The 14,301-nt window shown below is 47.7% G+C and overlaps 5 protein-coding genes across 5 annotated transcripts; 2 read left to right on the top strand and 3 right to left on the bottom strand.

Moving 5' to 3' along the window:
- Nucleotides 1–46: 46 nt before the first annotated feature.
- On the bottom strand, nt 47–1,740 carry K444DRAFT_665830 (iron reductase domain protein). Its single transcript, XM_024887124.1, has 3 exons — nt 1,083–1,740; nt 487–994; nt 47–421 (listed from the first exon to the last, which is right to left on the bottom strand). The coding sequence occupies exons 1-3, from the start codon at nt 1,693–1,695 to the stop codon at nt 139–141; spliced, it is 1,404 nt and encodes a 467-aa protein (XP_024733066.1). The 5' UTR covers nt 1,696–1,740; the 3' UTR covers nt 47–138.
- Nucleotides 1,741–2,823: 1,083 nt separating this feature from the next.
- On the bottom strand, nt 2,824–3,971 carry K444DRAFT_693342 (uncharacterized protein; the record flags this gene model as incomplete). The annotated part of the gene is made up of 4 exons (XM_024887841.1): nt 2,824–2,950; nt 3,005–3,051; nt 3,258–3,824; nt 3,894–3,971. The coding sequence occupies 4 exons, from the start codon at nt 3,969–3,971 to the stop codon at nt 2,824–2,826; spliced, it is 819 nt and encodes a 272-aa protein (XP_024733067.1).
- A 1,247-nt stretch (nt 3,972–5,218) lies between these two features.
- K444DRAFT_535740 (uncharacterized protein) lies at nt 5,219–6,864 on the top strand (the record flags this gene model as incomplete). The annotated part of the gene is made up of 2 exons (XM_024875317.1): nt 5,219–5,671; nt 5,719–6,864. 2 exons carry the CDS (start codon nt 5,219–5,221, stop codon nt 6,862–6,864), a joined length of 1,599 nt encoding a protein of 532 aa, XP_024733068.1.
- A 1,380-nt stretch (nt 6,865–8,244) lies between these two features.
- K444DRAFT_55757 (uncharacterized protein) lies at nt 8,245–9,609 on the top strand. Its single transcript, XM_024876789.1, has 2 exons — nt 8,245–8,455; nt 8,509–9,609. Exon 2 carries the CDS (start codon nt 8,516–8,518, stop codon nt 9,473–9,475), a length of 960 nt encoding a protein of 319 aa, XP_024733069.1. The 5' UTR covers nt 8,245–8,455; nt 8,509–8,515; the 3' UTR covers nt 9,476–9,609.
- Nucleotides 9,610–10,888: 1,279 nt separating this feature from the next.
- On the bottom strand, nt 10,889–12,883 carry K444DRAFT_644994 (putative MFS multidrug transporter; the record flags this gene model as incomplete). The annotated part of the gene is made up of 5 exons (XM_024885035.1): nt 10,889–11,035; nt 11,078–11,914; nt 11,969–12,349; nt 12,412–12,613; nt 12,798–12,883. 5 exons carry the CDS (start codon nt 12,881–12,883, stop codon nt 10,889–10,891), a joined length of 1,653 nt encoding a protein of 550 aa, XP_024733070.1.
- Between the last annotated feature and the right edge of the window lie 1,418 nt (nt 12,884–14,301).

Raw genomic sequence — 14,301 nt, forward strand, 5'->3', positions numbered from 1 at the left:
AGAGTTGACTAACAATGTCGAACCCCCTCAAATAAGTCTGAGTACACTGCAGTCTTGATGTGCAAATGGTATTGAATATCTACTCTTCTTTTGAAAACGCCATCGTAAGCCCCAAACCATCATCGTTCTCACGAAATCTCACTTTATTTCCAAATCCTCTTTTTTGTCGTGCAGGTGTTGCTCCTCGTCAAGTTCGATCTCTTCCTCGTCTCCAACAAGAAACGCCTCTTCCTCGACACCCACATCCACATACTCTCCCCTCTCGGCACCGTCATTACTCTCCTTCGCTCCCACGATATCCATGATCTTCTTCCCTCTGCTCCAGAAATACCACATCGGGATCAACACCGCAAGTTGTAACCCAACGCCCGATGACCAGAACATATACTTTGTCTTTGACGCATGGCCAAGTTTCAATCCACTTCGAAAGTCAGCATTCCCTTCCATCTACAATTTCAAGGTCATAAAAGTTCACGGAACACTTACAAAGCCACATTCACATTCCCCATCACAACAAGAGCCCTACCGATCCAAACATGATAATTCGAGACAGCGGTCCTCCTCCCAATCTTCACGAAAATCACGTGATGCCTCCAACCCAGCCAGCTCTGCACCACAACTCCCAGTCCTAGTAACATCCCAAGCCACTGATGCGTCGTCCTAAAATGACCGCCGTGTTTAATCGTAAGAATGAGTCCCATACTGCAACCAATGAGGATAAACCCCGATGCAACGAGTTGGATGACCCAGTGATACTTGAAGGATTTCGCCAAGCCCGAGCGGATTGCTAGAAGCCCGATTGAGAGGGCAAGGAAAGAAGAAGAGAGAATGAAGCCATGGAGGGAGACCAAGCCGAAGGGGCTGTGGGCGTGTATTTTGGGCTTTTCTTCCTTTGCTGCTGGTATTGATACTCTGGCGTCTGATACTTGGGCCATGGGTAGGTCGCCGGACGGCACGTAGGAGGTGCTCATATCGAGGAGCGCGACCCCTTTATCTGGTCAGACCAATGCACGATATCCAAATCGTTGAACATGAAAGGTAAGGTTGGAGATAGAGAGGCGGAATAAGGAAGCCAAACAAACCTTTATGTTCATGCTTTTGCAACCCCATCTTCCCGCTCGCACTCCCAGCCATCTGCTTCCCATTCCACGCCCAAATCCAGCTCTGATTCGTACTCATCACATTAAGCGTAGTTCCACTCCATCTATCACACCCAAAACAGCTGACCTGCACATTGCTGTATCCGTTCTCATCGACCCATTTTCGCGTCACGTGAACATCGGGGCCTTTCTTGCCTGCTAAGCTGGATGCTGAGAGATGCACGGGAGCAGTGTGCGCGTTTGTTGTCCGGATTGAGAAGGCTACAGAGTCGTCTGCGGATGAGGGGTACATGGCGAACATCAGCGAGCCCTTCATGTGGGAGCCGATGCCTACGGCCGCCCATCCTGTGTTTTGGTCGGGGAAACGGGCGGAGAGATGGAGAGAGAGGTCTTTTGCACCAGTCGTCTCATTATGAGACGAGGCGACCGCGAAGCAGAGATCTGTGTTGACGTCCTGTTTTGTGGAGGTTGTGCAGAATTGTGTCGATGGTGAGGCTGACGCTGACGCTGAAGTTGCCGAGAATCCTGAGAGCAGGAGGAGCGTGGAGAGGAGCGTGAGGGTGGACCAGGGGGTCATTGCCGATATTGTCTTCATCTTGATGGATTTGTGAAGGGAGTCATGCAATGTTTGTAAGAGATGGTGGAAAGAAGGACAGGTTGTGAGATGAGATGAAAGTTGAGTTCAAAGGAGTATTGGTGGCACGGCGCCACCTGCCCGATTGGGACGGGCTTGCAGGAGCGATCCATGCGGCTATCTTCAGCCACCAGGGGGTGCTGGAATACGTGGTACCCGACGCGAAAACCCTACTACACTTCAGCCTTTTCAAAATATTAACATCTTTTACTTTTAACGTTTAGAAATTAATCCTCTAATTTAAAATACTAAATAAAAGCTAGATACTCCTTTCTTATAGAAGAAATGCAATGCTAACCTAGTCAAAGTAATTTATTGAATTTGCTTTATCGTATTTATACTTTCTTTCTCAAAATATAAATATTTACTTATTTAAGCTTAGAAAAAAACTAGTTTAATTAAAAGAAAGAGATTGAACTAGTATCCAGAAATTATATCTTAAGGTACATAGATATATCTATATAATTCGTTGATTCATAAAATTTTGAATAAGTTGACTTTTGGTGGGGTTTCGCTTCGGGAGCCTCGTACTCCTGCACGCCCTTGTGAGCCGCGTCTTTGGCTAATATGTTGTAATGGAGGTGCTTACTTCAGTGGTTGGGGTGCGCCACGTAAGTGCGTCAAAACTTGTTGGAGTCTTTAGTATTTCTCCATTTGTGTGTTGCTTTAAAGGACATGCTTGGTCTCGGGGTCAAGCGCCATTTTTCATGGCGGTTCAGGGCGGGAAGAAGCGAGCCCCTTTTACAGAGCATTCATGGGCTGTTTATATGTGACCGACTTCGAGGTTCTTGCACCAGTTGGGAAAATATATTTGATATTTACACTAAGCTATGCTTGCCGATAATTCTATAAGGTGGGTTACGCGGGTTTTGATATTCAACTAACTTGGTGATATGATTTATTGTGCTGCCCGGGATGATGCACGCACGTGACCTGGCCCCCTTTCACTCTCTTTTGGCCTGCAAGACGTTACTTATACTTGGCTGTTATAATTGCAGAAGAAGAACGTTCATAATTATTATCTATTGAGTATCTCGGTGAGAGCGCAAAACATTGCAAAGAATACCTCCAACGCCCCGTCCCATATATTCATAGTCGAAAACGATCACCCATTCCAGTTGTTGAAGGAATATGTTGCCGCAGTAAAGCCTCAGTCTCAACCCACATCTTTTTTCGAAGTACTGCACCTTCGCCACTGCGCACCAACTTCGATGGCCTGGAACGATATCAGTAAAGCGATTCAGACTACGGCTCACAGCTTCCAACTTACTCTCGGATTCTCTCTTCACTCATGTATTCACCATGGCTTTCCGGCCCCTTGACAATGGCTGCATCGAGAGCAAGTTATGCTCCTTATTCTACAGTTCTCCCGAAATACCATCAAATTTCCGGATAAGTACGTTGGCTTCTCGGTGGATTCTGGATTGTCGAATCAAGTATCAATGTTCACTATTTTGAATCAATGGCGACTTTGCGTATAATCTCCACAAGAGATGGTGAGATACAGAGGGGAATGGTTAGACGTTCCCCGTGTTCACAGCGCCAGGATTGAAGAAGATGATGATAACCTCATCGCGTGACGATCGTGATGCAAGTCCCCTCACCCAGAAGATATTCAGAAGTTTCGAAGTGCAATACCTGTTAATAGGTCCATTATAACATTCCTCCTCGCTCAGCATCCCTAGTGTATTCTCTGCTGACTGTACTGAAAACTTGGTTAGGTCGTGGGCTTCGGCTGAAATGAAGGTAAGGCGTGAGGTCGCCTCAACTCTCTCGAAGACCTCTTTAAGGTTGGAATCAAAGTTAGTGTTAACATAGCCGTTGCAAGATGGTTGACTTGGAGACCAGTCTAACATCCATTCGACGATGTTGTCTATTGGAACGGGAATACTCCCGCGTTCAAGATTGCAACGTCGAGTCTGGGTAAGTCGGCCGCCCGCTTCCAATAGAGAGTACTGATTCAAAAGACTGCAGATCCAGGTTCCAGATGTCGATTTTGGTAGCCGATGAGGGATGAGACTCTTGAATAGATGCCTTGGCCACTCCGCCAGTCGACATAGTTTGCACAGCAAAAATAACCCTTTCAGCACCTAATTCGACGCATTACCTAGCTGTTTTGCAAGTCCTATGCCGGTGTTGGCACCTGTAATAAAGACTACTTGACTTTTCAAGATTGCCGTTGATGGAAGTGAGGGCACGGCAACGAACTGACGAAACAAGGAACCGATTAACGTCATCTTTGGGGTTGAATTTTTGATCTTTGGTAAGACCTAAGGTTGTGGCAGGTTAATTTTGATATCCAGGGATGAGTAGGATTGTGTTGACAATTGAGATAGAAAAGAGGGCTAGCTAGGTGATCCAATTACTCGCCATTCCCGTCATAGCATTTCTGCGGCCACGGTGTTCGGCCGACTCTTCCAACGGCGGCTTTTAGATGCGTCTGCAGGGATAGTAAAGACCTGCAGCTTTTTGGTTAATTTTCAGGGATTCGAACGCTCTTGCCGGGGACTGCGAGAGAAAGCGCACATAGAGGAACGACCGAGTATTATTTCCGGCCGTGATTTATTGATTGGTCCCTCGGGGCCAATCAATTAATTAAAGGTTTGCACGCAGAAGATCTCGCTCCCGCATTCGATTTTGTTGCCCTCCTTTCTCTGGTCAGGCCCCTAGATCCCTGATTGGTTGGCCTCGGTGCAACTTGACATTCCTCCGGATTTCGGCCGAGACTCGACCGCCTAAAGACGAGGGGCCTCTCCTGCTGACACCCAAATTTCGTGAACGAGGTTCAGACCACGAAACGGCTTCCATCGTATCCCAAAAGCCAACGATCTCTGAAGATGTCAGATAATTCTACTGTGCCTGTCGGGGAGCGTCGTCGGAAGAGAGTCCGGAAGGGGACCAGGAGCTGTTGGGAGTGTATCTAACCCGTGCGACGAGTTGCGAGCCAGGCTGACAATTGGCAGGCAAACGGAGGAAGATCAAGTGTAATTATCAATCAGAGGACCATTCTATCTGTGCGGGCTGTATTGACAAAGGCACTGTCTGTCTCAGCCAGGAGTTTGTCGAAGATCAGCCTCTACGCGATGCTAGAACCTCTGCCCTGGACCAGCGGATGGGAAGGGTGGAAATGCTGCTAGAGAAATTGATGGATAAGGCTTCACAGTCAGATGACAGCCGGGCCCCCTACAATCCAGTCAATGAGCTAGCGACTTCATCAGTTCCACCGTCCAGGTACGACTCCCTGCCTCAGTTTGTGTCAGTATTCGACGAGGGTTTTGGGCAGCGGGCTGAGCCATATACCTCCATTCCGACACCGCAATCTATCTCGATCTCAAACTCAAACACGAATGCTAGTGCTGGTAAAGTAACTCCCAATGGAAGAATCCAGAACCTCCAACGACAACTCGCCGCCATGTTACCTTGTCAAGAGGATGTGGATTATCTCTCGGGTTCGAGCCACGGTTGGTGGCTGATCCAGCGACATATGCTGCCGCATCTACTCAGAATACCAGAAACCGACCTGCGAAAGCGGTTCGATGTTTCGACTGTCTCGGCAAGTGGTCCGATGATCATTGCGAGACTTCTTCTCTGCATAGCACTCTGTATCCAACAACTCCCTCCGGACGCCAACCTGCCAAGGCTTCGGACCAAAGTGCCACTTCGAGAATTGATGGAGAAGATTGTCGCCTTTGTTACCGGAACGGTAATTTCTGATGATGAGCTGACCGGGAGCATTGAAGGCGTCGAATGTTTTACACTTCAGGGACTCTATCAAATCTTTGCCGGCAATTTTCGAAGGGGATGGCTTGCCTACCGCAAAGCAATCAATGTAGCCCAACTCATGGGATTGCATAGAGTTTCTTTGAAGATATCCCAGGAAGCGACGGATCCAATGGAGGCAAGGCGTCACTATATGTGGTTCCAAATAATGCAAGAGGTACGCAAAGATCTAAAATAGTCTGAACTCACGTTGACATACAATAGGAACGCTACGTCTCTCTCATCCTGGGTGTACCATCTGCCACCGGTTCAACACCATTTCCCTTCGACGAAATGGCCCAGCGGCTTTCAACAGAAGCCCTCTACCACAAGAACCTCTGCCAAATCTCCGGCCTGATACTCGCCCGCAACCAAGGCGATTCGACTCACGCCTTCTCCACCACCCAAGAAATTGACGAGGAGCTCGAATCTCTTGCAAAACAGATGCCACAAAGTTGGTGGGAAATCCCTACCAGCTTCGCGGATGCCCGCACCGACGAAGCGGCTATCCAATTTCAGCGAATGATGTGCCACATCTGGCATTTCGAGTTCCAGACTCTTGTTCACCTGCCGTTTATGCTGCGCACGGCGACCGACCGACGATACGAATATTCGCGCGTTTCCTGCTTGAGCGCGAGCAGAAGCCTGATCATGAGATGGATGTTCATTCGTTCGCTCCACGGCCAAACATTGTTCAGCAACCTGGTTGAATTCCAGGCTTTCACTGCGGCGATTACGCTCCTCCTAGGGCTTCTAGGAACTACACACAGTACCGACCCCGTCGTGTTGAAAGAAAGACAGGAGGATCTGCAGCTCGTAGATACAGTAGTCCAGGTTTTTGAAGGCATGAAGCAGTATGGCACGGGCGTGCATGTCGTCAGCCAAAGCATTTCTGTCATCCACACCCTGCTTGGAATCGTGCGAAACGAAGGCAACTCGTCAGGCATTCTGCGCATTGCAATCCCGCACTTTGGCACCATCAGCGTTGCGCGTGGCGGAACTGTGCAATCTCTTGAGGGCGAGCGTATACTGGGTGCAAATCCACGCTCCCAATCGATCCCGATGCAGGGTAAATCGCCACTCCAAGCCTTACGCTCCAATTCGAGCCCCTCGTCAACTGGCGCAGGGTCTACACGGCCGTCGATGTCTGCTCCTAAGCAGAAAGAGTATCAAAGCCTCGGTGGTACAGTGGATGTGAATGGCAATGACGCGGCGATGCAGAATACCGTGTTGCAGTTCACGAGTAGCCAGTTTCCGACTTTGGATGCACAGGTGGTGGACCCAACTACGGGATGGCCTTTTCAGGAGAGCGATATGATGTTCTTTGACAGCTTACTCAATACAGATGTGGCTGGCAATTGGGATTTCTAACCTAGCGGTACCCCGATTTGGAAGTTGGATAAAGTGAAGGATATAGAGTATGAAAACGGGAAGGACAATGCAATGAAGACGTTTTTGTTGTATTAGTGACTGGTAATTCTTTCTACTACGAGTATTTTCTCAAGTTCACATCAAAAAGTTCGAATCAGGAAATCCGAGATCGCTCTGATCACGAGGGGTAAATTCCAGTGGTGTTTCATTGGTTCAACCTGAGACTCCACGCCACGTTGTTGGGCTGATTAATTATAAGGCTGAACTAAACACCACCTCGAACCTCGATCGTCGCATCTGTTTCTCTCCTTATTTATCTCCTACATCCGTATCATCATCAACAACATGGCGGAAGCCCTTGGAATCGTTTCTAGCGCCTTTGCGGTTGTGTCTCTCGCAGTTCAGGTGGCAGAGAGCATTGAAAAGTTGAAAACATTCTGCAGCCTGATCCAAGGTGCGCCCGACGACATTCGACTTGCAGTGGACGAACTGGAAACTTTGAGTATGGTCTTGGAAGATGTCGATAGGAATGTACAGCAACAAGTGTTCCTCGATCCGAGGGTAAAGACTGTGGTATTGAGAAGCTACAGGTTGTGCAAGAATAGCAGCGACGGTCTGCGTACCCTTGTTGATTCCCTACAAGCTGGGCTGGCAGCAGGGAAGAAAAGAGGTATTCTCAAAATCGCTTTAAAGAAAGACATGATCGAAGACTTTAGGAAAAGGTTGGAGAGTGCGAAGGCGACGATGTTGTTGGCGAATCAGGTGTACTATCAGGCAACGCAGAATCAAAGATGGGAGAGCCTAGAGCGGGATATGTACGAGTTGAGGATGAGTCATGAACAGCATCACGAAATCTTGGTCCGTCAGGCCGTGGATATCCAATCAGCTATATGGCGGATATCTGAGGAAGACACGATTGCACAACCTCCATCAATCGGAAGCGCGTTGCATGAGCAAGGCGGTGAAACCTACAAAGATTCCTTTGCCAACGGAACACAGCCATGCTTCTCAAATCATGTCGAAACAAAGAAAGAACGAGTTTCGGTAACATAGCGCGGAAGAAAGTTGTTAATGGGACTTCTCGATGTTGCCTACTGCGAAAGAGGGGACCAAAGAACAACATCGTATGCTTTTCGGCTTCTACATTGGATCTATGGTCGAAGATTCGAACTGCACCTTAGGAAGTCCTGCCAAGGGTGGGATCAAAGGCTACGGACATACAGAACCGTGCCATATGACGCGATCGTCTTTGCTTATTGTGTGGATGGCAACATCAATGGCTTGCAGCATCTGTTCGGGACAGGTCAGGCCTCTCCATTTGAAGTGGACCCTGATGGAAGAACTCCTTTACATGTAAGTACATGAGAAATTTGATGAAAAGCTCAAGTTTGTTTATAATGGAATAGTACGCTGCTTTGCATGCCCGCCCCGAAGCATGTCGGTTGCTGATAGAACTTGGAGCAGATGCCAATGCCCTTACATCTTGGCAGGGAAAGTTCGGCGACCAAGATGCAGCCATTGGCAGAGGGTGGTACAGATCCGATAGTGAGATAACAGGGGAGCAAGTAATCCGTGGCTGGCCCGCATATTCGTATGCTATACACACTTTCTTCCCTTCAAATTATAAAATACTGAGTGAAGTAGGACCCCAATGCATCTCCTCCTCGCCATAGGAGCGCCCCTGATAACCCACGGTCGAGGACTACTTTCACTGGGTCTTTCCGATGGTGATGAGAGCATTATAGACGATTTCCAGAATACGGTAGAAGTACTAGTCATCTGCGGTAAATTTGATCTGTCACAACAAGACCAGTACCACAGGACGTCGTTCCAGGCGTTCACGGGGCCGTCGTCAATATTTAGCTGGCTAAGGCAACAAGAACTGGGACCCGGATATAGTTTTAATGCAAATGAAATAATGGATATCCTATGGTGGGCAGCGGAAGAGGATTGGTTGTACGGATTTGAATTGGTTCGTCAGCTCCTACCAGTAGATTCCATAACACCCGAACTCTCTCAAGCTCGCTTCCCAACTTGCCTTTGGGAGGAGGGTTTGACATTATTTCTGATGTCAAGTTTCAACCTCGTTCTGTGCTTTATTCTGGATAGGGATGTGGCTACCCTTGATTACTGGAAGAACCTGACAACAGAGCTGCTTACAGCTGGCGCAGATCCACATCCTGTTATTACATATTTTCAGGGTGAACGATCATACACTGCTCTCTTGGATATCCTTTTGGGCGCTCTATCTTCGACCTATGGAGATCTTTATTGGCCAAAGCGAGGAATCGGAAGCTGGCTGGGCGTTCTTCAAAACTCAGGGGTCAATCTCCAGGAATATATCTCGATTGAAAAGGATATGCATGATAAGGGTATTGGAATGTGGTTTTTTGATATTGACATTGAGGATCTGCTTGGCTCTGAAAATTGGTGCATGTTCGAGTTGTTGGATATGAAAATAACGGGAAATGGAGACAGCATTCATTTCCTGTTCGATGACCTCTGGGCAACAACACCACTCGCTGCTGAGTTCTGGGATTGGATTGAAGATGAAGATGGTCTTAGAGAAGACTTTGATACTTCCGAGATACCTGGGAGCTGGACAGACTAGAGAGTCGTGTTTTAATAATATGACCCTGGCTGGGAGGTTTGTCAACGATGACAAAGTTGAGCATGAGGTGGCGCCACTCGATTATTTCCCTAGAACTATCGACCTAAATCACAAGTGCAATATATCACTCTGAGAAATTATCTTCTATATTCAAGCTTTTTGTTGAATTGATGCACTACCTTAGCTAGCTTACCAGTCCTTCCAGCACCATGTTCAACCACTACTTTAGGGTTCTCCACTCTCATTTGTCATGCGTCACTCGCTAAGCTTACCAAGCTTACTAGTATATCGTGATTTTGATTACTTTTAATTTATCAGCTAATTTATAATATATCGGAGAAAGCGGGCTCGGCATTATTGATATCGCCAATAGGTAATGGGGACAAAGACCCTTACTTTGGACACTTTCTCCTCTATATTCAGACTTCACTCTCTTGTATCTAGTCATCCTGCAGACTGTCAACCTCCAATATGTCGATTTTCCATCAATATATCGATCATTTTCCAATACCTTTTTAATCCACGATATTCTCTCGAGTTCAAGATATGTGGTGGCGTGGAGCTTTGCGGTGGAAATGACAGTTTCGCAATGGCGTATGGTCTCAAAGCTATAATCAAAGAGTGTAACGGCATTATGGGAGGCGAAAGACAGTTTCAATTCCCCGTTCCTATATTCCAGAGTGTAGAAGCCGTGCGGATGTATAAGCTTGCCCCATAATGCAGGTACACTGCTCAGAGCGTTGCCATCCCAGAATTCGAAATGTTTCCCTTCTCAGTCTCTAGATTGCCAGTTTACAATCACCCGAGAAAGACAGCCAGGCAGCGACACGCATCATTGCCCTCTCTTCCCCATCTTTTCCCCTCTTTTTCCTTTAGGGAAACCCCCCAAGATCTGATAAATTAATTATCCCGACCGGTTCGTTCGGGTAAAACATGCTTACTTACCTTAGTCTTAACACTTCAAAGTATCGGATAATAGGATTCAGTAATCGGTGAAGGAATTTAGAATTACTGGAGTTAAGTCTTAGATATTAGGTTTCTGTAACTTATGAGAACTACGCCTTTTAGAAAAGGGTTGGGGATTTGAAGTGTTCTGAGGGTCAAGCGAGGCGGTTCTCCTGATTGCTGGATGGGATTCGAGCCCCTTTCCGGACGATCAGTCAGCTGAATAATAGTACAAAACCACTCCCATTCAAGATAAGACTTTAAGTAAAGATATTATTTCTATAGATCTATGAGTCACACACATTCTATAAACAAACAGACTAAAACCAGAATGAGATGCACCAAGTAGTAAATCGAAGACTCCAAAGAATGCCATATCAAACCCTGTTGGAAACAATTCGCCACCTTTTATCTTCCATCACCAATCTATAATTCCAATCAATGCACCAAACGCTTCATGGCAGACATTCAAACAACACCAACAGAAATATTCAACCCCTTCAGGTTCCTCCATTCACTGGCCAAGCTGACAATCAAAGCCACTCCGGCACTGGCAATCGCAATGGCCCATGCCGTATGCAGCCCATCCATGTACGCGTGTTGAATCCCCAGGAGCTAAGCCGCTGGAAACAAATTCTTGAGGTCTGTTGCTCCCACAGCGAACACTTGAGCCGGGTTCACGCTCGGCACATAAATTGGTAGCTTCTTGAGCACCATATTCGCGAGCGCAGACTGGCCGGCAGCAACGAAGATAGCTCCACCGAGAGTCTGGCAGAAGAGTACCATTGCGGCAGATGATGGAAGATCCGCCACGCGAGAAATGGCCTGCGTAGCGATGATTGGGATCTGGAAACCGACGCCGAGCCCCAGGCCAGCGATGATCTGGTACCCGATCCACGTCCCAGACGAGGAACCGATGTTAAGTGTGAAGATCAAACCGGCGCCGACAGTTGAGACGAAACCGGAACCGATCATGAGAGGGACGAAGTGGCCTTTTGCTGTGATGTAGGAGCCGGATGCGATGGTGCCAAGCGTGACCGCTATGATCATGGCCAGGTTACGGACTCCGGACTCCTGTGGGCTGACGCCGGAAACGACTTGGAAGTAAAAGGGGAGGTAGTAGAGCAAGATGAAGAAGGCGCCGCCGACAGTGAAGATATAAATCATACTGAAGTAATTTGTGCGCTCCTTCACAAGGCGGAATGGGATGATTGCACGCTCACCGTTGTACCACTGTAGGAAGATGAATAAGATAATGAGGGCAACGCAGCCGGCCAGGGTACCGACCACGTCTAGGGAGTTCCAGGCTTTAGTGATACCGCCCCATTGGCGAGCTAAAATGTAACAAACGACGGCGGCCATGAGTGTCAATGTCCCCAAAGGATCCATTTGCAGGATTTTCTCTCTCAGAGGAGCTTTGACTGGGACAGAACTCAGAGGTATCTTAAAGAAGATGAAGATAATCAAGGCGGACATACCACCAACAGGAAGGTTCTGTGATCTAAGTTAGAATGGCATCAGAAGAAGAGTGTATTTTTGACGACTCACGATGTAGAAACACCATCTCCAAGACATCTTATCAAAGAAACCACCCCCAAGGAGCGGGCCGACGACAGAGGCAAGACCATAGGACACACCAATAACACCAGTATACGCAGGCCGAAGCTCTGGCTTGACAGCGAACCCGATGATCGTATAGGCACCGCTCGCGATGCCAGCTCCACCGACACCAGCAAGCGCACGACCAAAGATTAACGCAGCCGGGTTAGGCGCAACACCACAGGTGAGACTGCCGACCTCGAAGATAAATACCGATAGCAAGAAGGTATATTTTAGGTCCCAGAACTTGAAGGCCTTACCCCAAGTGGATTGCAAGGCGGCGAGAGTTAGGAAGAAAGCTCGGCCAATCCACGCTGTGAAATCTTGAGACTTGAAAGTCCAAGAAATTGTTAGTACATGCCGCTATCGAATGCTCTCTTGTGAAAGCTTACATCAGTAATCTTTGGGATTGCGGTTGCGACAAGCGTCATATCTAACGAGACCAAGAAGACGCTGAGAGCGAGAGCCATAACGACAACTGCGAGTTTGAATCCACTAGCATACTCAACTCCAAGCTCGGAGGTAGCCCCTCTCTCCTCGTCCGGACCTAATTGCTCTGCCTTCTGATTGTTTGGATTCGGCTCATTGAAGTCGCTGGAGTCGAGATAGTCGATTCTTTCTCTTCAGGAGATAACTCCCTCATGTTGTTGTCCGACATGGCTGCTATCTAAAATGTATGCTGTAGAAACAAGGAACTTGATTGATTTCGTTGAGAAGAAACTAGACAGAGCGCTAGTTCTGGGAGTTCTAAAGCTTATTTCTCTACTAATATTAGGACCTTAATAGGCTAGGGGCACCCCGTTGAAGGCGCCGAACGGCGTGTGGGGCACAACTGCGTACGGGACATATCTGTATATAAAGCATATCTATATTTAAAGTATATTCTCTACTAATACTAGGAGCTTAGGAGGCCAGGGGCACGGTGTTCGGCGCCTTTGGCGCCTTACAGGAGCGTATATATACCTATACCTTAAGTACGGGAAGCGTACGTATATCCTTGAGGATATATTTCCTAAGCGATTACAAGTAAAGGACAGAGAGACGTGCGTCTTGCCCACCTTTTGTACGTATACCGGGGGCTAAAGAATAGCCGAAAAAGAAAGCCTTACTTTACGATAAAATTATAAAAATTAGCTTGCGAAATGCGGGGGAAGGGGGCTAGAAGGGAATCCAATTCTCGATTGCATAAGCACCCGTTCTAGGGTTTACCCAGAGAAGGTACTTATGCATTCTAATCAGAGTTAGCCTCCTGTCATTTCCCCTTTGGGCGTACACCCATGTTTTAGGAATGCTACGCGAGCAAAACAGGGGTGTTGCAGGGGTTGGCAGGGGCACACTGATTTTCTTTCCAATACGTACGGAAGACTCAAGGCTCGTAAGAAGATGTTTTGTGCTAGAATATAAGCTCAACCCAAAGCCGTTAGACAGATTATATAGCAAAGGTAATAGTCGATCATAAAGTCATCTGTACGTCAGGCACATCAGCAGCGGGCGTTTCACGGGTGAAGCCATGACCTGGAAGCGGTCGTAACCATTTCCACCAAGAAACACACTCTTGCACCCTAGCACAGTCACGCTGACAGCCATTTAGCTCGTATTTCGTCCACCTTGTAGTAAATGGCTGGGCTTTAGAATCATATGCCCTCAAGTGGTGTGCTGACAGAGGTGGGTGAAGGACGGACAAAACGTCGCTGATTTCGTCTGACCCTCGGCCGACCAAATTTATCCAATGTGACACTACTGGGCCTCGCTCTAACCCTCCGGGTGGTTGAAACGATGAGTCAGCCAGAAATAACTCTATCGCATTGTATCCATTTCTTTCTCGTGCCGTCCACAATCATCACAGCCGTTTTCTGTCCGAACGCTCGAAAGGGGCAGTCACGTGACGTGGAGTCAACCGATGAGATTGTTGAACTAGCTAAAGCAATATAGCTAGGGTCACGTGCTTGCAATGTAAACCAAGTAAAACGTACTGAATTGACTGCTGTTCTACAGTGGTAAGTAGCCCGTATATATAGCCCTGAACCCCCTAAGTCACATGTACTAAATCCCTATGCCAGCTGAACCGATTACAGCTATACAGGATATTCCAGCCGTACATGGTATTCCAGCTATACAGGGTATTCCAGCTATACAGGGTATTCCAGCTGGACAGGGTATTCCAGCCGTACAGGGTATTCCAGCTATACAGGGTATTCCAGCTGGACAGGGTATTAAGCTAGTGCACAGCCCCATGGCGTTCGGTTCCAGGGCTTACTAAGCCTATTAGGGGCCTCAGGCCC

Source organism: Hyaloscypha bicolor, assembly GCF_002865645.1.
Source record: "Hyaloscypha bicolor E unplaced genomic scaffold K444scaffold_118, whole genome shotgun sequence".
In the NCBI taxonomy this organism is placed as follows: domain Eukaryota; kingdom Fungi; phylum Ascomycota; class Leotiomycetes; order Helotiales; family Hyaloscyphaceae; genus Hyaloscypha; species Hyaloscypha bicolor.